The 25,953-nt window shown below is 39.1% G+C and overlaps 1 protein-coding gene across 1 annotated transcript in view; it reads right to left on the bottom strand.

Moving 5' to 3' along the window:
• LOC134320089 (MAM domain-containing glycosylphosphatidylinositol anchor protein 2-like) overlaps window positions 1–25,953 on the bottom strand; it is a 312,736-nt gene that overhangs the window by 214,047 nt on the left and 72,736 nt on the right. Inside the window, exon 2 of the mRNA XM_063001391.1 lies at window positions 4,003–4,142. Coding sequence (XP_062857461.1) covers window positions 4,003–4,142 — 140 coding nt within the window. The remainder of the gene's footprint in view (window positions 1–4,002; window positions 4,143–25,953) is intronic.

A 25,953-nucleotide genomic window follows, 5' to 3' on the forward strand; every position in this document is an offset into this window, starting at 1 on the left:
TTTTTCACTCCATCGTTTATTTAATGTTATTTTAATTCATCAGGATAATCTGTTGGCCACCTAAGTAGAATGGGTCCCTGTTGAATCAGGTTCCTCTCAAAGTTTCTTTTATATAAGGAGGATGTTTTTCCTTGCCAGTGTTGCCCTTGACTTACTTATTAGGGATTTTTGAGACAATGTCCATAGTAAAAGTGTAAACAAATAAAATTTTGACTTAATACCACATATTTAATGTTAGCCATAACATTAAAACCACCTCCTGGTTTCTACACACACTGTCCATTTTATCAGCTCCACTTACCATATAGAAGCACTTTATAGTTCTACAATTACTGACTGTAGTCCATCCGTTTCTCTAAATATCTTTTTCGCCTGCTTTCACCCTGTTCTTCAATGGTCAGGACCCCCACAGGACCACTACAGAGCAGGTATTATTTGGGTGGTGGATGATTCTCAGCACTGCAGTGACAATGACAGGGTGGTGGTGTGTTAGTGTGTGTTGTGCTGGTATGAGTGGATCAGACACAGCAGCGCCGCTGGAGTTTTTAAATACTGTGTCCACTCACTGTCCACTCTATTAGACACTCCTACCTAGTTGGTCCACCTTGTAGATGTAAAGTCAGAGACGATCGCTCATCTATTGCTGCTGTTTCAGTTGGTCATCTTCCAGACCTTTATCAGTGGTCACAGGACGCTGCCCACGAGGCACTGTTGGCTGGATGTTTTTGGTTGGTGGACTATTCTCAGTCCAGCAGTAACAGTGATGTGTTTAAAAACTGATCCACTCATACCAGCACAACACACACTAACACACCACCACCATGTCAGTGTCACTGCAGTGCTGAGAATGATCCACCACCCAAATAATACCTGGTCTGTGGTGGTCCTGGGAGAGTCCTGACCATTGAAGATCAGGGTGAAAGCAGGTTAAACAAGTATGTAGAGAAACAGATGGACTACAGACAATAATTGTAGAACTACAAAGTGCTTCTGTATGGTAAGTGGAGCTGATAAAATGGACAGTAAGTGTAGAAACAATGCATTTAAAATATACACCCCTTTCAGTGTATTATTCTTTACATTTTCGGCATTTAGCAGACGCTTTTATCCAAAGCGACTTACAGTTGTTACAGTGTACAATCGAAGCAATTGAGGGTTAAGGGCTTTGCTCAAGGGCCCAACAGTGGCAACCTGGCAGTGGTGGGTCTTGAACCAGCAAACTTCTGATTACTAGTCCAGTACCTTAACCACTAGGCTACAACTGTGTCCTGTGTCTTTGTAATTTAAAAGCAAAGCAACAGCATTGCCCATAGAGATGATCCTGTCCTACAGTGAAGTATATTCATCAGCTAAGCCACAGAAAAAAAAGATCTTTTTAGCTTGGTTAAGCTCCAGCAAACAAATTTATTCTGGGTTTGTGGTGTTTATCCGGTTGGTAATGCATACAAAGTCAGCTGGGAAATATGTGAGAAGCAGACCCAGTGCACCAGAATGGATTAAAGAGAGGAGCTGGATCTCCCTGCAGCGTTCCGCCCCTCCAAACGAAAAGCTGAAAAGCTGAAGCCAATGGGCATTACAGCTAAAGCTGGCTAATTGAAAGCATTAATAAATAAAAGTGAAACCTTTATTAATGTTTTAATTGCACAGATTTGATGATGGGTGGAGAAAGGAAGCGAGGGAGAGTGAGTAGAGTGCAGGATAGTCTTAAATTAACAGACTAGAGGGTCAGTCTGAATAGTGCTGGCTGAACTATCAGTCAGGGGTTTACTGTATGTGTGAACTGGCTACTGTCTCAATTAAAACCTGTCACACAGGGCATGACCCACATACTGTTCACTGCTGTTCACTGTAAAACTGAAAGTGAGATAAGATGTCAAAAATATAGCAAGTACTGCATACATACAGAGAGATTTTTCACAGTTTTTAATTATTAAGCACTAGAAATAGTTTCTTATTTTATTCTCATAAGTTTTTTTTTTTTTTTTTAACTGTCCATTAGTGGTGTGCGATACTGCAAAATTTGGTATCGATCCGATACCAAGTAAATACAGGGCCAGTATCGACGATATCGATACTGATACCAATACGTTTTATTAATTAAGGTAGATGCATCCTTAAATTGCTAAATTTGAATAAATTTTCATGACATTTAAGTGTATTATTGTAATACATAAATTGTTTGTAAGTAGCTGCTCTCAGTAGGGTTGTAAATAAATTCAGTTGTTTAAAGTGGTCCGATTTCTTGTTTCTGGTGCTTTACTTTCTCACAACGTTACCACAAAGCGGCTAACGCATAGTTGTGAATGAGTGAATACATTTGTAAATTTTTAATAGTGACCAAATACAAGTGTCCTTGTTAATTTACATATATTTTTATATTTACATAATCTGTTTACATATATAAGCACAAAGTCAAAAGAAAAGAGCTCTCATTCACCAAAACACGAAATAAGAGCCTCACTGAGCAAGTGCGCATGCTCCGATTCATGTGCATAAGGTGCGTCCGTACTTTACATACGTATAGTTTACACTATTATTTCCATAAAATCGCCCCTATTTCTGTATTTGCAATACAAAGTATTCAAAAACTTACAATCTTCCCATGCCTACTAATGTACTGATGTCTGTTAGAATTTTAACAACATAACAACGTGACAGTACCACAACACAACACAGCAGAGCAGGAGGGGAGGAGCAAAGTAGTGCATGTAAAATGTGAGAGGAGCGGAGTGTGTACAGACATGGGCTGCGTCCGGAATCGCATACTTCCATACTCAAGTACGCGAAATGAGGACGCGAGAGCGGTTAGTATGTCCGAATACAATACACAAAGAGGTACGCGAGAAGTACCCGGATGACCTACTTATTGGGCAGCCATGTTTGAGTATGCAAGCGATGCACACTTGCGGTCCGTTAATGTATCCCATAATGCAACTGGAGCTGCGTAGGCGTTCGAAGCGTAATAAGAAACAAGAAAGATAGCGGTCCTCTGTTTACAAGTGTAAGTAAGATAAATAAAATAAAACATTTTAAAGACGAATTAATAACAAAAACATGATAAATATCCAAAAATTTGGCGAGTGGGGTTTGTAATGAGTCTGTAACCATGGTGATATTACGTCATCACGTCCCACGTCATCACTTGACGTTGGAAAGATGGCGGATGTAGTGCGTAGCGGTGTTGTGTGCATACTGCATACTTCTGTACTGGAAGTATGTACTTTTTTACCGGCAGAGTAGTGCATACTTCCTCCAATCTAGTACATACTCTCTAAGTATGCGATTCCGGACGCAGCTATGGTCTTTACTTTCTGACGAAACCGGAGAAACGTGCTGAATGTAGCAGAGAAAAAGTCAAATTAAAGTATCAATCCCATCACACTAGTATCGATTCAATTTTACTAAAAGAAAAAAAGCCTAAATACCTCCAGTTTAACTGAAACCAGTTTTAATACACAGTAGTTAATTGGCTGATTTAGTACCTAAGAGGAAATAACCATTTTTCCACAAGGCCAGTTTTTTTTTTTTTCTATTCTTTTAATTAATTATTAAAGCAAACCTGGTGTACACAGTCCTGACCCAACAAAGCCATTACTGCCATTGTATTGTTTTTATAATTGGTTATAATTGCTGGAAAAGAATCCAGAGATCAACAAGTTCATCTTTATTATTAGAGAAATGAAAAATAAAAGCCAAGACTCACAGGCTGCATTACTAACACATGAGATGTGAATCCATAGAGTACTTTCTAATTTCTTAATTATTTGTATTAAATTCAATATAAAGATAAACTGTTTGAAACACAGAGACAGTTGGAGCATGGTATGGAATGTCATGACCCTTTGGTACCTCCACATAGTCCAGTTCTACCTCCATAGTTGTTTTAAAATCTATGGTAATTTTCTGCATTAAATTCAACTAATTGTTGTATTCACTATTTACGTTATTTATCTAAAATATTTTACTTAACCATTTTATAAATAAATAAATAAGTAGGCTTACCTGTGGCCGGGGATGTCCAGTTACTAGGCAGGTGAGTTCCAGGGTTTCACCCTCACGAATAGTGTACACCCTTTCTGTGTAGCGTTCCTCCTCCACATTACATGCATGTCCTGAGTGCACGATCCTGACAGAAGGGGGAGCTATGGAAAGAAAAAAAAAAAAAAAAAAACTAAATGTCTATTAAAGAACATCATAAAAATATTTCAACCAAACACGCATGACAAGTAACTCAAAAGTTGCTCCGGAGCCGGCAAATCTAGCGCCGGCAAATCTAGCGCCGACCAGTCGCCAAGCGAAAATCAGGGCAAAAATCGAGTAGTGTGAACTAGGCATAACCAGAAGTGCAAGATAGAGATTATTTACATATTTTACAAATGTATTTCTTTCAGTTGCATTGTCCGATGTTACCAGATGCCTTTCAATTCTCACTTAAATGTTATTTTTTTAAAGGAGAAAGCAGAATGTTTTCAACAGTCAGTTCATGATGGGTGGTTAAGTGCAGACTAATAGGTTAAAATGGCAATTATATTAATTTTAAACAACACAAGTATGCAATATTTTCAAGATGTATTGTTCATTTCAGAATAAAGCTTAATGTGCTTATAAATGCAAAAAGATCCCACAAATAAACTTAGTTTTAAAAAGTTACTCAGTGAGTCCATTTGATTTCTTTTGGAAACAGAAGGGAAGATTTTACTTTATATTTGAGACTGTACTCTGCTCCTGCTATTACTTACATCAATAGAGGTGAGTGAGAGAGTGTTAGGGACATCTATGTTTCTTTGATGAGACAGTGCCATCAGATCAGGTCTTTCTTTACATTTTTCCTTTTTCTTTCATGTTGACAGATGTGTGTTCATATTTACATCATAAACTTTTATCCTTTTTGTAGCTGTTTTGGTCCTTTTGGGTCTTTCTTTCCATTCAAAGATTCCATGATGTTAGCTTTGCAAATACACACTCCAACTCCAGTTCCAACTCCAGTTCCAACTGGAATTTACCATCACGTTATTCTCACCAGTAGTTTTGAATTTGATACATTTATATATGTATACTATATATTCTCACCAGTAGTTCATATACAGGTCCTTCTAAAAAAATTAGCATATTGTGATAAAGTTCATTATTTTCCATAATGTAATGATAAAAATTAAACTTTCATATATTTTAGATTCATTGCACACCAACTGAAATATTTCAGGTCTTTTATTGTTTTAATACTGATGATTTTGGCATACAGCTCATGAAAACCCAAAATTCCTATCTCAAAAAATTAGCATATTTCATATGCTAATAAAAGAATAAAAGAAAAGTGTTTTTAATACAAAAAAAGTCAACCTTCAAATAATTATGTTCAGTTATGCACTCAATACTTGGTCGGGAATCCTTTTGCAGAAATGACTGCTTCAATGCGGCGTGGCATGGAGGCAATCAGCCTGTGGCACTGCTGAGGTGTTATGGAGGCCCAGGATGCTTCGATAGTGGCCTTAAGCTCATCCAGAGTGTTGGGTCTTGTGTCTCTCAACTTTCTCTTCACAATATCCCACAGATTCTCTATGGGGTTCAGGTCAGGAGAGTTGGCAGGCCAATTGAGCACAGTAATACCATGGTCAGTAAACCATTCACCAGTGGTTTTGGCACTGAGAAGGTGCCAGGTCGTGCTGAAAAATGAAATCTTCATCTCCATAAAGCTTTTCAGCAGATGGAAGCATGAAGTGCTCCAAAATCTCCTGATAGCTAGCTGCATTGACCCTGCCCTTGATAAAACACAGTGGACCAACACCAGCAGCTGACATGGCACCCCAGACCATCACTGACTGTGGGTACTTGACACTGGACTTCAGGCATTTTGGCATTTCCTTCTCCCCAGTCTTCCTCCAGACTCTGGCACCTTGATTTCCGAATGACATGCAAAATTAGCTTTCATCCGAAAACAGTACTTTGGACCACTGAGCAACAGTCCAGTGCTGCTTCTCTGGTTCAAAAGTGGCTTGACCTGGGGAATGCGGCACCTGTAGCCCATTTCCTGCACTCGCCTGTGCACGGTGGCTCTGGATGTTTCTACTCCAGACTCAGTCCACTGCTTCCGCAGGTCCCCCAAGGTCTGGAATCGGCCCTTCTCCACAATCTTCCTCAGGGTCCGGTCACCTCTTCTCGTTGTGCAGCGTTTTCTGCCACACTTTTTCCTTCCCACAGACTTCCCACTGAGGTGCCTTGATACAGCACTCTGGGAACAGCCTATTCGTTCAGAAATTTCTTTCTGTGTCTTACCCTCTTGCTTGAGGGTGTCAATGATGGCCTTCTGGACAGCAGTCAGGTCGGCAGTCTTACCCATGATTGCAGTTTTGAGTAATGAACCAGGCTGGGAGTTTTTAAAAGCCTCAGGAATCTTTTGCAGGTGTTTAGAGTTAATTCGTTGATTCAGATGATTAGGTTAATAGCTCGTTTAGAGAACCTTTTCATGATATGCTAATTTTTTGAGATAGGAATTTTGGGTTTTCATGAGCTGTATGCCAAAATCATCAGTATTAAAACAATAAAAGACCTGAAATATTTCAGTTGGTGTGCAATGAAACTAAAATATATGAAAGTTGAATTTTTATCATTACATTATGGAAAATAATGAACTTTATCACAATATGCTAATTTTTTGAGAAGGACCTGTATATATTAGGGTTGGGCGATATTGCCGATTTTCATACCGTCTTCAAAAAATACCGCGGTATACGGTATTACCGCGCAGGCGTGTAGGGGGCGTGTCTGTCTGTTAGTGATGGGTCGTTCGCGAACGATACGATTCTATTGAACGGCTCTTTGAAATGAACTAAAGGAACCCGAGTCGCGACTCTGTTATATAGGGTGTGTTCGAAAAGCTAGGGAGCTCTCTACATGTATTTTTATTTTATAGTGACTGATTAATTCCATCTACTGATGCGAAGCGGAGTGGGTGAAATACAGCCGATTAGAACTGCGCAGTTATCACGGGGAGCGACACACACACACACACACAGATAAAGAGAGCGCTAGTACTATTATGACAAATAATTGAGAAAAAACTCGTTTAATGATGTTAAATCTGATTGGTTCATGGCGTGTATGTTTTAAAGCAGAAACAAACACAGGCACAAACACATCTCTGCACAAGAGAGGATTTTTATGAAACTTAATGCAATGCAACCAGTCTGTCTCTTTCCTGTAGTTTCCTTTTAAAATAAATCTTTTTTCTCATTGAAGTGTTGTTTGAATTATGCCTACATTTAAGGCAAGGTAGCAAAATGTTCATGATCGTTCATCATTGATATTAATATCGGGGCTGTCTTATACTAAGCGAACAGTTAGCATTTTGCCATTCAAACCAATGGGATGGGATAGCACAGTGCGCAAGCATGTCAACTCACAAGCTCGATTTTGCAAATAAAGACACATGTGCAAGTTTATACAAGTTCAATAATCATTTATTTACGTTATTCCGTTTCTCCGCACCGTCAGCCATGTTTTAAGCCAAGGACACTTCCGATGCTCACTCGTTCCTGAAATGTTAAGATACCGAACTACAGCTTATTAAGGCATCTAAGGTTTCAAACAGCCTCCTTCTCGAGAGCGCGCATAGGATGACGTAAAACGCGTCTATGTAGAGCGCGCACTAGTTTTTGTGTTATCACCTCAGTGATCACCTCCACAACCAATCAGTGAGCTCCAACCGCCCTCTGGCATTAAGAAACAATAAAAAAAGAAACAAATATAATAGTTGTGGTCAGTCACAATTGCTTTTTTTTAGATCAAGTAGAGGAAAAAAATATGGAATCACTCAAATCTGAGGAAAAAATTATGGAATCATTAGAAAACACTGCACCATTATTACTTTGTTGCACCACCTCTGGCTTTTATAATGGTTTAAACTCTATGAGGCATGGAGTTAACTAATGACAAACAGTATTCTTCATCAATCTGCCTTCAACTGTCTCTTGCTGTTGCCAGATCAGCTTTGCAGGTTGGAACCTTGTCATTGACCATTTTCTTCAATTTCCACCAGAGATTTTCAAATGGATTGAGATCCGGACTATTTGCAGGCCATGCCATTGACATTATATGTTTTCTTGAAGGAAAGTTTTCACGTCCTTTGCCCTATGGCAAGATGCATTATCATCTTGAAAAATGAAGTCATCATCACCAAACATCCTTTCAACTGATGGAATAAGAAAAGCGTCCAAAATGTCAATGTGGACTTTGGCATTTATTGAAGACCATCTCCCCTGTGCCTTTACCCGACATGCAGGCCCATATCATCAACAACTGTGGAAATTAACATGTTTTCTTTAGGCAGTTATCTTCATAAATTTCATTGGACAGACACCAAACAAAAGTTCCAGCATCATCACCTTGCCCAATGCAGATTCGCGATTCATCACTGAAGATCACTTTTATCCAGTCACCCACAGTCCACGATTGCTTTTCTTTAGCCTACTTTAACCTTGTTCTTTTCTTTTTAGGTGTTAATGGTGGCTTTTGTTTGGCTTTTCTGTATGTAAATCCCATTTCTTTTAGGTGATTTCTTACAGTTCAGTCACAGACATTGACTCCACTTTCCGGCCACTTGTTTCTCATTTGTTTTGTTGTGCATTTTCTGTTTTCAAGACATATTGCTTTAAGTTTTCTATCTTGATGCTTTGATGTCTTACTTGGTCTACCAGTATGCTTCCCTTTTACAACCTTCCCATTTTGTTTGTACTTGGTCCAGATTTTAAACACAGCTTACTGGGAACAACCAACATCTTTTGCGACATTCCACAATGATTTATCTTCTTGAAGGAGTTTTATAATCCTCTCATTTGTTTCAACTGACATATCTTGTGTTGGAACCATGATTCATGACAATCTGCTTTGTGCAACAGCTCTCCGAGGTGTGAGCACTCTTTTTAAACTGAAGAATAATTAGCAAATCTAATCTGCTGCAGATGTTTTGTTTTTAAACTGCAAATTACAGAGTGATTCCATAATTTTTTCCTCAGATTTGAGTGATTCCATATTTTTTTCCTCTACTTGATCTAAAAAAAGCAATTGTGACTGACCACAACTATTATATTTGTTTCTTTTTTTTATTGTTTCTTAATGCCAGAAGGTTGACATTTTGAAAAATGATAGTTTTGTGGCATGTCTGTGATTTATTTTTTTTCTACAAAATTAAACAATTGACAGAACATCTTCCAAGAGTGGTGATTCCATAATTTTTGCCAGGGGTTGTATATGTACATATATATTGATCAGCCATAACATTACAACCATTACGATAACATGGCGGTGGTGTGTTAGTGTGTGTTGTGCTGGTATGAGTAGATAAGACACAGCAGCGCTGCTGGACTTTTTAAATACTGTGTCCACTCTATTAGACACTCCTACCTAGTTGGTCCACCTTGTAGATGTAAAGTCAGAGACGATCGCTCATCTATTGCTGCTGTTTGAGTTGGTCATCTTCTAGACCTTCATCAGTGGTCACAGGACGCTGCCCTTGGGGTGCTATTGACTAGATGTTTTTGGTTGGTGGACTATTCTCAGTCCAGCAGTGACAGTAAGGTGTTTAAAATCTCCATCAGCGCTGCTGTGTCTGATCCACTCATACCAGCACAACACACACTAACACATCACCACCATGTCAGTGTCACTGCAGTGCTGAGAATGACCCACCACCTAAATAATACCTGCTCTGTGGTGGTCCTGGGAGAGTCCTGACCATTGAAGAACAGCATAAAAAGGGGGCTAACAAAGCATGCAGAGAAACAGGTGGACTACAGTCAAGTGCTTCTATATGGTACGTGAAGCTGATAAAATGTACAGTAAGTGTAGAAACAAGGAGGTGGTTTTAATGTTATGGCTGTTCAGTGTATATATATATATATATATACACCATAAAATACCATTGGGGTGGCATAACATTTGGCTTTCAAGCCAATAAGTGCTATTACTGCCAACATTTATATTTACAGCATTTGGCTGATGCCTAATCCAACCAGACTTACCACTGTAATTGAATTATATGCAGGCAATTGGAGCACCCTTCTGATTACTAGTCCAGTATCTCAACCAATAAGCTACCACTGCCCAGACTACAAGAGAAAAGTGCACCACACTCACTAGAAATGTGTATCACCTCTGTTAATTAAAAAACAGATAAACATTTGTGTCTTTTTGTTTGACTGACTTGATGAGCAGAATATACTGAGTCTTACAATTTGAAATGTTTTTTAAAATGAGCCTACAAGTCAATACCTGATCTGCTCCTGACACTCTGAGGAACAGATGGAACAACGAAACAGGAATCAATGTGAATGATGGAATACGGTCTGTTAATGCTTTTCCAAGATAATTAAACAGGACTGATGTACACCTCTAGAATGAAACGAGTTATTTGGTGATTCATCCAATCTTGTTGTGTATTTTTCCCTACCTTAAAACACAGTAAGGGAGGGGGGCAATCAGAACAAAGCATTCTAACTGCCTGGTAATCAAGTTTAAATGCAGTGTGCAGTTAGTAGCAGGTGTCGGGAGCAGTTTCAGTCAGCTGCTAGTAAATTAGTTATTCATTTTACATGCATTGTAAAAGTAAAATACTGTTTTTATAATTTACAGTATTATGCTGTACATATTTGGGCAAATATGGACGTGCCTTAGTTTACAGTAAAATACAAGAAACCGCAATGCATGCTTGGATTTCCATTCTTTAGGCAGGAGTTAGAAGCTTACATGAACACTGTTTTCTTTTAATCAGCATCAGCAAAACGCGATATTGTTTGATTCTGAATCCAGGTTTAGTATACGTCTATATTCGTGTGGTAAACCGCTGTTTAGGAAACAAAAATATTCGTTTTTATATCGGGTCCATTCAAATGTGCCTTGACAGTTGAGGTGGTTGAATTGCAAACTTTATTTAAAACGCGGTAAAATATAAAAAATATTTGACACTTTATGTGTTCATTTCATCGACGCTTTTTAATCAGAGTTAATTCGGTGTTTTTGGTTTCAAGAGCTAAGTTGTTAATAGTGCTGTATAACGGTAGCGGTGTGTTTAGAGGTTCTTTTGAGAACGTTAGTATACACTTCAACTGATGGTGTTGTTATTGTTACTGCTTTTGTTTTAGTATAGTAATTTTAAATATATCTGTCTGCTATTTCTTACCACCCACAAGCCAGACATTGGCGGGTTTTGAGTTAACAAAATAATATAAGACAAGCCCAGACACATGCCAAAGCTTAAAGTTTTTTTATGTTCAGATGTTGCTACGTTTGTTCAGGTTTATAAGCTGTTTACTATAATGTTTTACTGTCAGTTTTGCGATTGCGTGAGTGCCACTAACTTCTTCCCATATTTTCTTCTTTTGTAATCTATTTTAAGGATGTGTATTAAAATGTTGATGTTATTTTAGATTATTTTTATGCATAAAATTCTAAATGTTCACAAACACTGGCAACAATTTTGGGGGTTTGTTGAATTGTTGAATATGTATGTTTTTGTTCAAAACTCACACTGTTTAAATAAAAGAGGAAATAAAAAGAAAATTGTAGTGTTTGTTTTGTGTGACATTAAGTTTTGTAAAGACGTCTAGTTTTTATTGTATTATCAATTGCAATTAGGTTTTCACTGCAGTACTGGAACTTACTGTGCAGTGTGTATGGTAATTACGGTAATGAAATGGTAACCTATTACAGTTCTTTACTGTAAATATGCTCCACAGTAAGTTATTGTAAAATTACAGTACTTTACTGGCAACTATGCTGGAAATGTACAGTATATTACTGTAAGCTTACGGTCATTTTACTGTAAAATGATGGTAATTAACTGTTAACACATTATAGTTATTTACTGTAAAAAAAAAAAAAAGGCTCTACAGTTATTTACTGTAAAATTACAATACTTTTTTTTACAGTGTTCCTACATCCAGTCCTGAGTGTGTTAGCTAGTGGAGCACATTGTCCTGTTTAATTTGCTCAGATAGACAGTTACATGTAGGAAGACTGATCTGAGGTGAGCCCTCCTTCACCCTTCTGTCATTGATTTATTAATTCATGAAACCTGCAGGAGATGATTAGGACTTTATGAAGGTGTAAAAGTGAAACAGGCTGATTCTTGCCCAGGTTAAAGTAGGGCTTTTTGTATGAGCGATAGAGCTCCTGTACAAAAGACTCTCTTACATCACAAACCCTACTTATCACATTTCTTCCAGAGTCTGTTTCAGAATAAAAATATTGTTCTGCTGCTTTCTGTTGGTTTTTTTTACAGGCTTTACTCCTGAAACTAATAAAACATGAATTAATTCTACTTCAGCCGGTCCCCGTGGTCTTTTCCCTCACATGTGGAGTCCGAAGAGAACGTAGCAATTTAGCACATTTAACATGTGCCCTTTTCATGAAAATGTAACAGTTATTAAGTGAGAAACATGAAAGTCTAACTGCAAGCCAGCGCCTAAACCCAGGTGGACTGACGTGAATCTAACAGGACGAGCCCTGCTACAATTTCTGAGTAATTATCATGAGGGCTCGAGTGTGAACAGAGGCTGATATATTACAGGGAGGATTGCTTATTTGAATCACCTAAGAAATCAGACTGATTCAGAAATAAAAGAGCTGTTTGCCAATGATAGAGAGCAGGAAGTTCTAATAATTTGTCAATTAAATACAAATCAATACAGATCAATGGCTTAGTATACAGCTAATACTAAAGTGATTAAAAAGTAAAGCCACCAAATGTCCACCAAGTTTTTATGTCCAACTACTGTTACCTCTGCCTAAATGTTGCTGTTGTCCTGTTTTGATTTAGCCTACAAAGCCAAAAATGGACCAGCCCCAAGCTACACTATATTGCCAAAAGTATTCACTCACCCATCCAAATAATTGATTTCAGGTGTTCCAATCACTTCCATGGCCACAGGTGTATAAAACCAAGCACCTAGGCATGCAGACTGCTTCTACACACATTAGTGAAAGAATGGGTCGCTCTCAGGAGCTCAGTGAATTCCAGTGTGGTACCGTGACAGGATGCCACCTGTGCAACAAGTCCAGTCGTGAAATTTCCTCGCTACTAAATATTCCACAGTCAACTGTCAGTGGTATTATAACAAAGTGGAAGTGATTGGGAACAACAGCAACTCAGCCACAAAGTGGTAGCCACGTAAAATGACAGAGCGGGGTCAGCGGATGCTGAGGTGCGTAGTGCGCAGAGGTCGCCAACTTTCTGCAGAGTCAGTCGCTACAGACCTCCAAACTTCATGTGACCTTCAGATTAGCTCAAGAACAGTGTGTAGAGAGCTTCATGGAATGGGTGTCCATGGCCAAGCAGCTGCATCCAAGCCTTACAGCACCAAGCGCAATGCAAAGCGTCGGATGCAGTGGTGTAAAGCACGCCGCCACTGGACTCTAGAGCAGTGGAGACGTGTTCTCTGGAGTGACGAATGACGCTTCTCGGTCTGGCAATCCGATGGACGAGTCTGGGTTTGGTGGTTGCCAGGAGAACGGTACTTGTCTGACTGCATTGTGCCGAGTGTAAAGTTTGGTAGGAGGGGGGATTATGGTGTGGGTTTGTTTCTCAGGAGTTGGGCTCGGCCCCTTAGTTCCAGTGAAAGGAACTCTTGATGCTTCAGCATACCAAGAGATTTTGGACTTTGGATTTCATGCTCCCAACTTTGTGGGAACAGTTTGGGGATGGCTCCTTCCTGTTCCAACATGACTGCACACCAGAGCACAAAGAAAGGTCCATCAAGACATGGATGAGCAAGTTTGGTGTGGAAGACCCTGCACAGAATCCTGACCTCAATTAGAGCGGAGACTGTGAGCCAGGTCTTCTCGTCCAACATCAGTGTCTGACCTCACAGATGCACTTCTGAAAAATGGTCAAAAATTCCCATAAACACACTCCTAAACTCCTAAAATTGTGGAAAGCCTTCCCAGAAGAGTTGAAGCTGTTATAGCTGCAAAGGGTGGGCCGACATCATCAGACGAGCGAATAGTTTTGGCAATATAGTGTACCTTAGAGAACTCTGTACCACACAATGTCTCACTCGTCTTGATCCTGCACCCAGAACTCGAGGAAGACACATATCAAGGCTCTTCTCTGTACTTGCACCCAAATGGTACCTCTCATCATCTTCAAAAGAAGGTTAATGACCCAGCTTGTTACTAAGTACTTAAGATGAGAACTAACATGCACTTCTATGGCAAAACAAAAATAAAATTCACCTATTCCTTTGTTCCAACAGAATTTCAGCAGATTTATATCTTTGATCTGTTGACTGTTGTCTACTTAAACTAGAGTAAAAAAAACATTTACTATACAAGCACTTCTGTAAGTCTCTTTGGATAAAAGCATCTGCTAAATGACAAAAGTAAAACTGTAAATGTAAATATCTTTATCTGTATAATGTGGTGTTTAAATGTCCTGCAACATGTTTGTTTGTTTATTAGGATTTTAATACCATGTTTTACACTCTTTGGTTACATTCAGTTCACAAGGTTATATCAAACACAGTCATTTTGTATCTCCAATTCACCTCACTTGCATGTCTTTGGACTGTGGGAGGAAACCATGCAGACACGTGGAGAACATGCAAACTCCACACAGAAAGGACCCGGCCTGCCCCACCTGGGATCAAACCCAGGACCTTCTTGCTGTGAGGCGACAGTGCTACCCACCAAGCCACGGTGCCGCCTGTCATATAACGTACAGCAGTTCTTATCTATCAAATCCATCTTGTAAGATTCATGTCTCTCTTATTTTCTACCAGAGCGTTCAAAGCTACAATTATGTGGACAACCTTCTTACTAATGAGTTAAGCATTTTAGCTTCTAGGTGTAAACGATTAGTCATATTAAATCAGATATGTGCAGCAAGCCTTGTCCACTGAGGTACAGTCATGCTGGAACAGAAATGTCGTGTTAAAAATGAAGCCCATTCATTTACATTTACATTCAGACATAGTTTGATGAGATTGGTGTAGGAAAATTCTGTGGACTCTATGGAGACCTGACCACTGATTATCTTCTAGATGATCTGTGATGTAAGGGCAGCATGATGGTGCAATTGGTTGCGCTGTCGCCTCACAGCAAGAAGAGTTTGTTTTGTGTGGAGTTTGCATGTTCACTATGTGTCCTTTTGGGTCTCCTCTGGGTGCTCCGGTTCGCTCCCACAAGTCCCGAGAAGTGCAATCAGGCCAATTGATGCTACAAAAATAGCCCTCTTTGTAATTGTGTGTTAATTTGTGTGTGTGTGCCCATATTCACACACACACACATAGCCATCCTATGGACTGGAGACCTGTCTAAGATGTTTTCTACCTTTCTCCCAATGAATCAGACCCACCACAACCCTGACCTGGATAAAGTGGTGGTTAAACAGACTAAATAAATGAATTAATGATTTGTGACGTTGCTGTACAGCCAGTCTTTTAATCCAACAACAATGCCCACCCTTATATATGCAGAGCAGGTGCAGGCTGGTCAAAAGGATGTCCATGTACAGTATGTACGTTCCTATAGCGTAGACTGCTATGAAGATTCATGTTTTAAATGTGATTCATTATTTAAAAGCATGGGGAGGAGTGGAGAGGTTCACCTCAGTCTGGCACTTAAAAAAGAATCAGACTCTAGAGATTCAACCTGACAAGATCTAAATGATTTTACTCTGCTACACCAACATCAGTGTTCTCTATTATCAATGCATGATTACAAGTACATGGTTGCCAATACTTGATTTACAATCCCCTTAATGAACTCTATTCCTCTGAATTGTGAATAATAAGACTAATGTAAGTCATTTATTTACTTCCGCTGAAAGCCAGAATAAAGAATTAAAGCTGGAAGTAGTCGCTCAGAGTCATTAATTAAATCTAATCAATTCACGAGCCAAGATCAGGAGTCAATTTCTTCATGATTCCTGATGATGACCTAAAAGACTCTTATCTGTGAGAGGGGCTGCAGATCCTTTCATCTGGTTGTTTTTTACCGTCCAAAAACGATAAATTAGCAATTTGGCTAATTTACCTAGCACTGCGCTGGGAGTGAATAAGTGACAGTGTGAGCATGTGCTGCTTTGTGATGGATTGGTCCCTTGTCAAGGCTGAATTCTTGCCATGTGAAGAGTGTTTTTAAGCAACAGTGGTCCAACCGACACTCTGAGCTGTTAGATAAAAATAAAATAATGAATAGAAATATGTGTTACATACTCTATATGGCCAAATATTAGTAGATGCCTAAGAATGGGCTTGCCTCTGCTGATTTGGGGTGGGATGACGTTAGGAGAATGTCAGTAGAAATTTGTGCACATGAAGGTTTTTTTATGCATTTGTCATGGCACTGACATTTTGGTAAAAGTTTATGAAACAAAAGACCTCTGGGACGAAATTGGGACATACACCAATCAGCCATAACATTAAAACCACCTCCTTGTTTCTACACTCACTGTCCATTTTATCAGCTCCACTTACCATATAAAAGCACTTTGTAGTTCTACAATTACTGACTGTAGTTCATCTGTTTCTCTGCATACTTTGTTACTTTCATGCTGTTCTTCAATGGTCAGGACTCTCCCAAAACCACTACAGAGCAGGTATTATTTGGGTGGTGGATCATTCTCAGAACTGCAGTGACACTGACATGGTGGTGATGTGTTAGTGTGTTGTGCTGGTTATGAGTGGACAAAACACAGCAATGCTGCTGGAGTTTTTAAACACCTCACTGTCACTGCTGGACTGAGAATAGTCCACCGACCAAAAATATCCAGCCAACAGCACCCAGTGGGCAGCGTCCTGTGACCACTGATGAAGGTCTAGAAGATGACCAACTCAAACAGCAGCAATAGATGATCGATTGTCTCTGACTTTACATCTACAAGGTGAACCAACAAGGTAGGAGTGTTTAATAGAGTGGACAGTGAGTGGACACAGTATTTAAAACCTCCATCAGCACTGATCCACTCATACCAGCACAACACACACTAACACACCACCACCATGTCAGTGTCACTGCAGTGCTGAGAATGATCCACCACCTAAATAATACCTGCTCTGTGGTGGTCCTGTGGGTGTCCTGATCAATGAAGAACAGAGTGAAAGCAGGTTAAAAAAGTATGTAGAGAAACAGATGGACTACAGTCAGTAATTGTAGAACTACAAAGTGCTTCTATATGGTAAGTGGAGCTGATGAAATGGACAGTGAGTGTAGAAACAAGGAGGTGGTTTTAATGTTATGGCTGATCAGTGTAAATGATTAATAATATTTTATTGAAATGGACTAACAGCTATAGTGAAACATTATGTCAGCTTATAACAGTTTGTATACGTTCTCTGACTGGCTTACATTTTTGCACTTTTAAATTTTAGATTCTACTTTTAAATTTTAGACTCTTCAAACAGTCAGAAAATGTCACTGTGTCACTCCCAATGATACGCCAAAGATTAGATTATCTCTTCAAAGCATTGTGTGCACTTTTTAATAAAAAAAAGGAATAAATGTCAGTCTGTGTAGCCCAGTGTTACATTTGCTCATTTAAAGTGCAAAACACATCATTAAAATAAAAAAGGTTCCGCTTCCCTTCATGCCATTGAGAGGGTAATTGACGCTTGATGTTTGCTTCAGTTCACTCATTACCAGTTCAGATGAAAGCTGTGAGACTGTTTACTCCTGTAGTATCTGACGGCAACATTTTATTACAGCAATATGGGAACTGTTTTTGGAAATAACACATGTTCTCTGTAGAAGCACCCCTAACCTCCCCACATGGTGAGAGTGAGACAGATGCATGACAAAGCCGAGTAGAAGTGTAGATTTAATAATATCACATGACCACATGGACCGCCTGGTTTTTCGGTCTACCCAGTCTATCTCCTACATCAGCTCACCCCGGGTTCTGTCCACTGGCTCAACGGCTGCTTTTATCTGATTTAAAACACAGCATAACTCCAAAGACTCGATAAACAAGCATCACAATTCTTCCATTTACCGACACCCAGGTGATGGAACAGATTTAACCTGGTGATCTAAACGGCTGAGTATCCTATTTGAATAAACACTAATGGAATGAAATAAATAACAAAAACACCACATAAAAAGAAGTGACATGTAAACACATCAACAGAAGTAAGCTATATCAGGTTGTCAGTGTATCAGCTATTGTTAGAGACCTGATTTTGCATTAAAATCTTCTTTCTGAAAAAGGTAAAAATGTCCAAATTTCAATAGCATCAGTGAGCATAAGGGGGTAAGCGTAATATATAGCTGAGTTACGCCAGCGCTTGTAATTTTAGTGTTAGAAAAACACAATCTCATGAGCAATTAATAATAATAACACAACAAAACAACAACCAAACAACAACACAACAAAACAACAATAATAATGATAATAACAAAATAATAATAATAATAATAATAATAATAATAACCAAACAACAACACAACAAAACAACAATAATAACAAAACAATAATAATAATAATAACAAACAATAATAATAACAACAAAACAATAATAATAATAACAATAATTATTAGTATTATTGTTGGTTTGTTATTATTATTACTGTTATTATTATTATTGTTTTGTTATTATTATTATTATTATTATTATTATTATTATTATTATTATTGTTATTGTTGTTATTATTATTATTATTATTATTATTAAAAGAGTTATTAATAAAAGAGTAGCAGGACAACCTGAAACAGCCAGAACAACAGTTACACAGTAAAGACTAAGCAATAAGCAGCACCACAAGCTTCTAAATTTAGACATAATAAACAAATAAAATGTTTATGTTAAAACATGAATAAATTAATAGTCAAAAATGTAGCTTGCAATGTTTAAAGGCAATAATAATTGTACTTCTAATCTCACAAACATTACATTCACACTGAAGTACAGAGGTAAGAGCACCATGACAACTTGCCATGTAAACTACAGCTTAAGATTTTAAAATACTTTTACTTAATGTACACTATATGGTCAAAAGTATGTGGACAGCAGCCTATAATCTTATAGGAGATTCTATTTTTACACCACAGACATTTATCTTACTGCAACCCTTTTCCTCCCTTTGTGGCTATTACAACATCCATGTTTAGTTAGCCTTATTACAAGATTTTGGGGCGTGTTGTGGAAATGTGTGCCCATTCAGTCTAAAGAGCATTTATAGGTCAGATACTGATGCTGAACAGTTGATGTTTTAATTAATCCCACAGATGTGCACTGTGGTTGAGGTCAGGGCTCTGTGCAATCTTCAGGCATACTTCCACACCAAACTGGTCAAACCATTTTTTAATGGATTTTGTATTTCGAACTAGTGCACAGTATTGATGAAACAGGAAAGGATCTTTTCTAAACTGGTACCACAAGACGAAGCGCGTATAATATATTTTCATACAGTTTTATATTTTCATCATTTTTTTATTTTAATGGATTAGTATACATCTCATAACAAAGTATGTGGAGTCAATTAAATATCAAAGTCAATAATTGTGAGGGGTGTCCACACACTTCTGGTCAGATATATTGTATCTGTTGCAAATAATCAGACTGTATATGTAATTATTTACAACATTTCTCTTATTACAAACTAGAGCATGTATTTTTATTATTGTACATATGAATGTCCAGACTAAGGCATGGTGAGCTGTGTTCTGTACTCCAAAATGTATTTATGCCACAGATTTGGCACCAGCGGTCTGTTGTGTTGGGTTTCTATTGCTAAACACAACCTGCAAATGGTGGATAAGACCTCTATTCAAAAGGCTGAAGTATTAGCTGTCCGAGCAATGGCCTAAAACAGGCCAGGTCTTTGACAACTGGTCGATTATTGTTCCAAAAATGTGAATTAAGACTGAAAACAGGCAAATGTTTTTCCACATAGATTTGCATGTACTTCCGAACGCCAAGAAACTCTCCAGAGACTTGTTGGCTAATGACAAATGCTGAGTGATCATGTCATCAGTGGTGGTGGTGCCTGCAGATAGCTGGATCTGGCCATTGGCTTAGCTTCAGCTATCTATAACAGCAGCAGGGGCCAGTAAGAGTGCAATCAGTTCCAAAGCTCTGGACACTTCATTACCCCTGTAAGAAAAATGTGATGCACACAGTAATGCTTTTTATTATGCTCACACACTGCACATCTATTCAACCTGAGGCTTATTTCTGGCTCATGTCTGCTACTATTAGCATCAAATCCAGATTGTATTGGTTTGTAGATGTGAAAGTTACTGCATATATTCATACAATTTTGAAGAAGAGTCACTGTTTAGTCTAACAGTCATTATTTTCTTGTATTATGTTGTTAATAATCCCAGTTATCTAAATTCTTTACCCACTTTGGTTGGTGGACCACTATTCTCAGTGCAGCAGTGACAGCAGCATTGCTGTGTCTTATCCACTCATACCAGCACAACACACACTAACACACCACCACCATGTCATTGTTACTGCAGTGCTGAGAATGATCCACCACCTAAATAATACCTACTCTGTGGTAGTCCTGGGAGAGTCCTGACCATTGAAGAACAGCATGAAAGTATGTAGAGAAACAGATGGACTACAGTCAGTAATTGTAGAACTACAAAGTGCTTCTATATGGTAAGTGGAGCTGAAAAAATGGACAGTGAGTGTAGAAACAAGGAGGTGGTTTTAATGTAATGGTTGATTGGTGTATATACTGTATCTAAACAAAACCAATTCCTGTGAGCACTACTCTCTCCTAAACAGTTGAGTGTTTTGATTTTTGATTCTGAGATTATATTACGACCAATGGCTTCTAATATGATTGTATGTTGTTTTAGTCAACACTGGTAGGACCTTCACTACTCCTAAGAGGTTGTGCATAGTTGGGCCAGAAGTATAGCAGAAACTTCAAAGAATCTAAAGTAAAAATAGCTAAAAGAGAAAGAATAAAATATCAGGTTTGCTGTATGTATATTTTTCACACAGCAGATTGAAATACGACTTCTGACAATCAATTGATAAGAAACATTATGAAATAATTAAAATCCATTCGTAACTTAAAAGTAAATGTTACAGTTTAGTGATTTTTGTGTACGCTGAAGTAGAAACAAATCTCTCATGTAACTGGATATTTGTATAAACGGTATCGAGCGTAACAGAATAATATTTATCTTCAGGGGTGGCAGCATTCCAGCAGAAATGTACAGATTTGGATAGGAAATCCATCAGGCTGAATTACTGTAGCTGTGAGCTGAATTCAAAATGCATTTCTGTTCGATTTTCCACCTGAATATTCACATCAGTCACTACGAATAGATGCTCTTTTCTTTCCAAATATCATGCTATTAAGAAAAAGCATCTGATAATTCATATCACATGAAGAGGCTAACAATATTGTAGAACAGTTTGTTCGGCTAACGAGTCGCATGGTACGAAAGCAACACCCCAGTCACACTTTTTCCCCGTTTCTTCCATTGATGTGTTTTCACTTTGTGAAGAAGTGGCACTCGAAGAATTTCTGCAGTGAGACTGGTTAATGTAAACACGATGCATTATTAAACACTATGTTCCAGTCCAGGATAATTTGAAGGATTTTCTACAAATTAAAACAAAAATATATTGTATATACAAAACTTATTTTTTATATTGAAAAGAGAACTGGATGGCCGCTCAGGTGGCGCAGCAGTAAAAACACACGCTGGGACACCAGAGCTGGGATCTCGAATACATCGTGTCGAGTCTCAGCTCTGCCTGCCGGGTGGGCTGGACGACCACATGAACAATGATTGGCCTGTTGTTCAGATAGGGGTGGGATATTAAAGCCGGATAGGCACTCTCTCATGACTGATGCAATTACGACCTCTGCTGGCTGATTGATGGCACCAGCACAGAGATGAGAAAAGAGTGCTGTCAGGGTGTGTCTCTCCAAACACAGTGCTGATTCGCACTGCACTCGTCAAAGTGTAGGTGACAAAATGCATACAGCTGCTGCCCACGTATCGGAGGCGGCATGGGTTAGCTTCTAACTCAATCAGAGCGGGGATCAGCATTGGTGCAGAGGAAGCATGAGAGAAATAGGGGAGAAAGGGAGAAATAGGGGAGAAAACGCATAAACAAAATGAGAGAGAGAAAAAAAGAGAGAGAACTGGGCACATTGTCTGTTTTCAGTTCAACAAAGTGCATTGCCATGAAGAAGCTGCATTGTTTTACTGTATTTTCATGCTGTACTGAAAAAATAGGTCAATATACTGTATACTTTAAAGGTAAACACTTACTGACTGTACTCAATCAAAAGGCACCTGCACAGATCTGGTAATGTTTGGATGATGGACAATTTATCACAGCAGCACTGATGGAGTTTTAAAACACCTCACTGTCACTGCTGGACTGAGAATAGTCCACCAACCAAAAACTATATCCAGCCAAAAGCACCCTGTGAAGGTCTAGAAGATGACCAACTCAAACAGCAGCAACAGATGAGCGATTGTCTCTGACTTTACATCTACAAGGTGGACCAATTAGGTATAAGTGGACAGTGGGTGGACACGGTATTTAAAAACTCCAGCAGCGCTGCTGTGTCTGAACCACTCATACCAGCACAACACACACTAACACACCACCACCATGTCAGTGTCACTGCAGTGCTGAGAATGATCCATCACCCAAATAATACCTGCTCTGTAGTGGTCCTGACCATTGAAGAACAGGGCTGGTTAAAAAAGTATATAGAAAAACAGATGGACTACAGTCAGTAATTGTAGAACTACAAAAAGCTTCTATATGGTAAGTGGAGCTGATAAAATGGACAGTGAGTGTAAAAACAAGGAGGTGGTTTTAATGTTATGGCTGATCAGTGTACAGTGTATCACAAAAGTGAGTACACCCCTCACATTTCTGCAGATATTTAAGTATATCTTTTCATGGGACAACACTGACAAAATGACACTTTGACACAATGAAAAGTAGTCTGTGTGCAGCTTATATAACAGTGTAAATGTATTCTTCCCTCAAAATAACTCAATATACAGCCATTATTGTCTAAACCACCGGCAACAAAAGTGAGTACACCCCTTAGTGAAAGTTCCTGAAGTGTCAATATTTTGTGTGGCCACCATTATTTCCCAGAACTGCCTTAACTCTCCTGGGCATGGAGTTTACCAGAGCTTCACAGGTTGCCACTGGAATGCTTTTCCACTCCTCCATGACGACATCACGGAGCTGGCGGATATTCGAGACTTTGCGCTCCTCCACCTTCCGCTTGAGGATGCCCCAAAGATGTTCTGTTGGGTTTAGGTCTGGAGACATGCTTGGCCAGTCCATCACCTTTACCCTCAGCCTCTTCAATAAAGCAGTGGTCGTCTTAGAGGTGTGTTTGGGGTCATTATCATGCTGGAACACTGCCCTGCGACCCAGTTTCCGGAGGGAGGGGATCATGCTCTGCTTCAGTATTTCACAGTACATATTGGAGTTCATGTGTCCCTCAATGAAATGTAACTCCCCAACACCTGCTGCACTCATGCAGCCCCAGACCATGGCATTCCCACCACCATGCTTGACTGTAGGCATGACACACTTATTTTTGTACTCCTCACCTGATTGCCGCCACACATGCTTGAGACCATCTGAACCAAACAAATTAATCTTGGTCTCATCAGACCATAGGACATGGTTCCAGTAATCCATGTCCTTTGTTGACATGTCTTCAGCAAACTGTTTGCGGGCTTTCTTGTGTAGAGACTTCAGAAGAGGCTTCCTTCTGGGGTGACAGCCATGCAGACCAATTTGATGTAGTGTGCGGCGTATGGTCTGAGCACTGACAGGCTGACCCCCCACCTTTTCAATCTCTGCAGCAATGCTGACAGCACTCCTGCGCCTATCTTTCAAAGACAGCAGTTGGATGTGACGCTGAGCACGTGCACTCAGCTTCTTTGGACGACCAACGCGAGGTCTGTTCTGAGTGGACCCTGCTCTTTTAAAACGCTGGATGATCTTGGCCACTGTGCTGCAGCTCAGTTTCAGGGTGTTGGCAATCTTCTTGTAGCCTTGGCCATCTTCATGTAGCGCAACAATTCGTCTTTTAAGATCCTCAGAGAGTTCTTTGCCATGAGGTGCCATGTTGGAACTTTCAGTGACCAGTATGAGAGAGTGTGAGAGCTGTACTACTAAATTGAACACACCTGCTCCCTATGCACACCTGAGACCTAGTAACACTAACAAATCACATGACATTTTGGAGGGAAAATGACAAGCAGTGCTCAATTTGGACATTTAGGGGTGTAGTCTCTTAGGGGTGTACTCACTTTTGTTGCCGGTGGTTTAGACATTAATGGCTGTATATTGAGTTATTTTGAGGGAAGAATAAATTTACACTGTTATATAAGCTGCACACAGACTACTTTTCATTGTGTCAAAGTGTCATTTTGTCAGTGTTGTCCCATGAAAAGATATACTTAAATATCTGCAGAAATGTGAGGGGTGTACTCACTTTTGTGATACACTGTATATCAGTATGTTTTTTACCTCACTAATCATTTACTCAGTACCATGTACTGGCCAACACTACACTTGTCTTTGGTCCCACCTCCCTCAATTACTTTTAAATTAGAAATGTCTCTTGTATTTATAGTAGTGATTATCTGCACTGTGTATATTGTATTGGTTCGCACTTGTGTTCTGTGTTGCACCCTGGTCCTGAGGGATTGTTGTTTTGTTTCAATATGTACTTGTATGCAGCTGAAATGACAATAAAGCCACTCTTGACTTGACTCTTGACTGAAAACTAAGGTGGAATGTATAAAGTTTGTATTCCACTACGTGTGGAGCATTGACAGAATGATAAGTGTACGTTCAATGATTAGATCACCACTATTATACATCCTGAAGGAGAACATCAAACTGCATAATGTGTCTCTCAAGTTTCCTTTCCAGAGTTCACTTAGTTAATCTCACGCCGCCGGGCATTTAATATCCAGCACCACGGCCCCGGTCGAACCTCATGAGGCTTAGCGTGTCTGCTGGATATGCAAGATGAGTTTGCATGTCATTGCCAATAACACAAAGAACCCAAACGGCAGCGAGGCCCGTGAGATAACTCGGACGCAGGGTCAGATCCTCAAACATAACACGATTTGGTGACATGGTTTTCATGGAATCAAATCAAGCTGTCAAAATAAGTGTATGTTCAAAAAAAAATGCAATGAATAAAATCTACATATCATCAATGCTGCTGGTGTCCATGCAAATTCCTTTGAAGAGCGTTTATATAAAACTGATCACAGTATCAAGCATCAAGTATTATAAAACTGACTTTGAAATAATAATAAGAGGAAGATATTGGCTTCCACATTATGGCACATGGACACATTTACATCTCTTTAATCTCTGTATCTTTTTTACTAAGTTGTTTTTGCTAAAACACAGATGATGTGGCAAATCTTATGTGTTATTTAGGACACATACCCCAATAGTTACCGACTACATTTGCTTTTTTTAATGCAAAAATGTATGTAAATCATCCTGTGGCCCTGGTATTCTTTAGTTTTTTACTTCTACTTTGTTGGAGCACTATATACACTGATCAGCCATAACATTAAAACCACCTCCTTGTTTCTACACTCACTGTCCATTTTATCAGCTCCACTCACCATATAAAAGCACTTTGTAGTTCAACAATTACTGACTGTAGTCCATCTGTTTCTCTACATACTTTTTTAACCTGCTTTCACCCTGTTCTTCAATGTTCAGAACCCCCACAGAGCAGGAATTATTTAGGTGGTGGATCATTGTCAGCACTGCAGTGGTGGTGGTGTGTTAGTGTGTGTTGTGCTGGTATGAGTGAATCAGACACAGCAGCACTGCTGGAGTTTTTAAATACTGTGTCTACTCATTGCCCACTCTGTTAGACACACCTACCTGGTTGGTCCACCTTGTAGATGTAATGTCAGAGACATTTACATTTACGGCATTTAGCAGACGCTTTTATCCAAAG

This window comes from Trichomycterus rosablanca, chromosome 9, assembly GCF_030014385.1.
Source record: "Trichomycterus rosablanca isolate fTriRos1 chromosome 9, fTriRos1.hap1, whole genome shotgun sequence".
Classification (NCBI taxonomy): domain Eukaryota; kingdom Metazoa; phylum Chordata; class Actinopteri; order Siluriformes; family Trichomycteridae; genus Trichomycterus; species Trichomycterus rosablanca.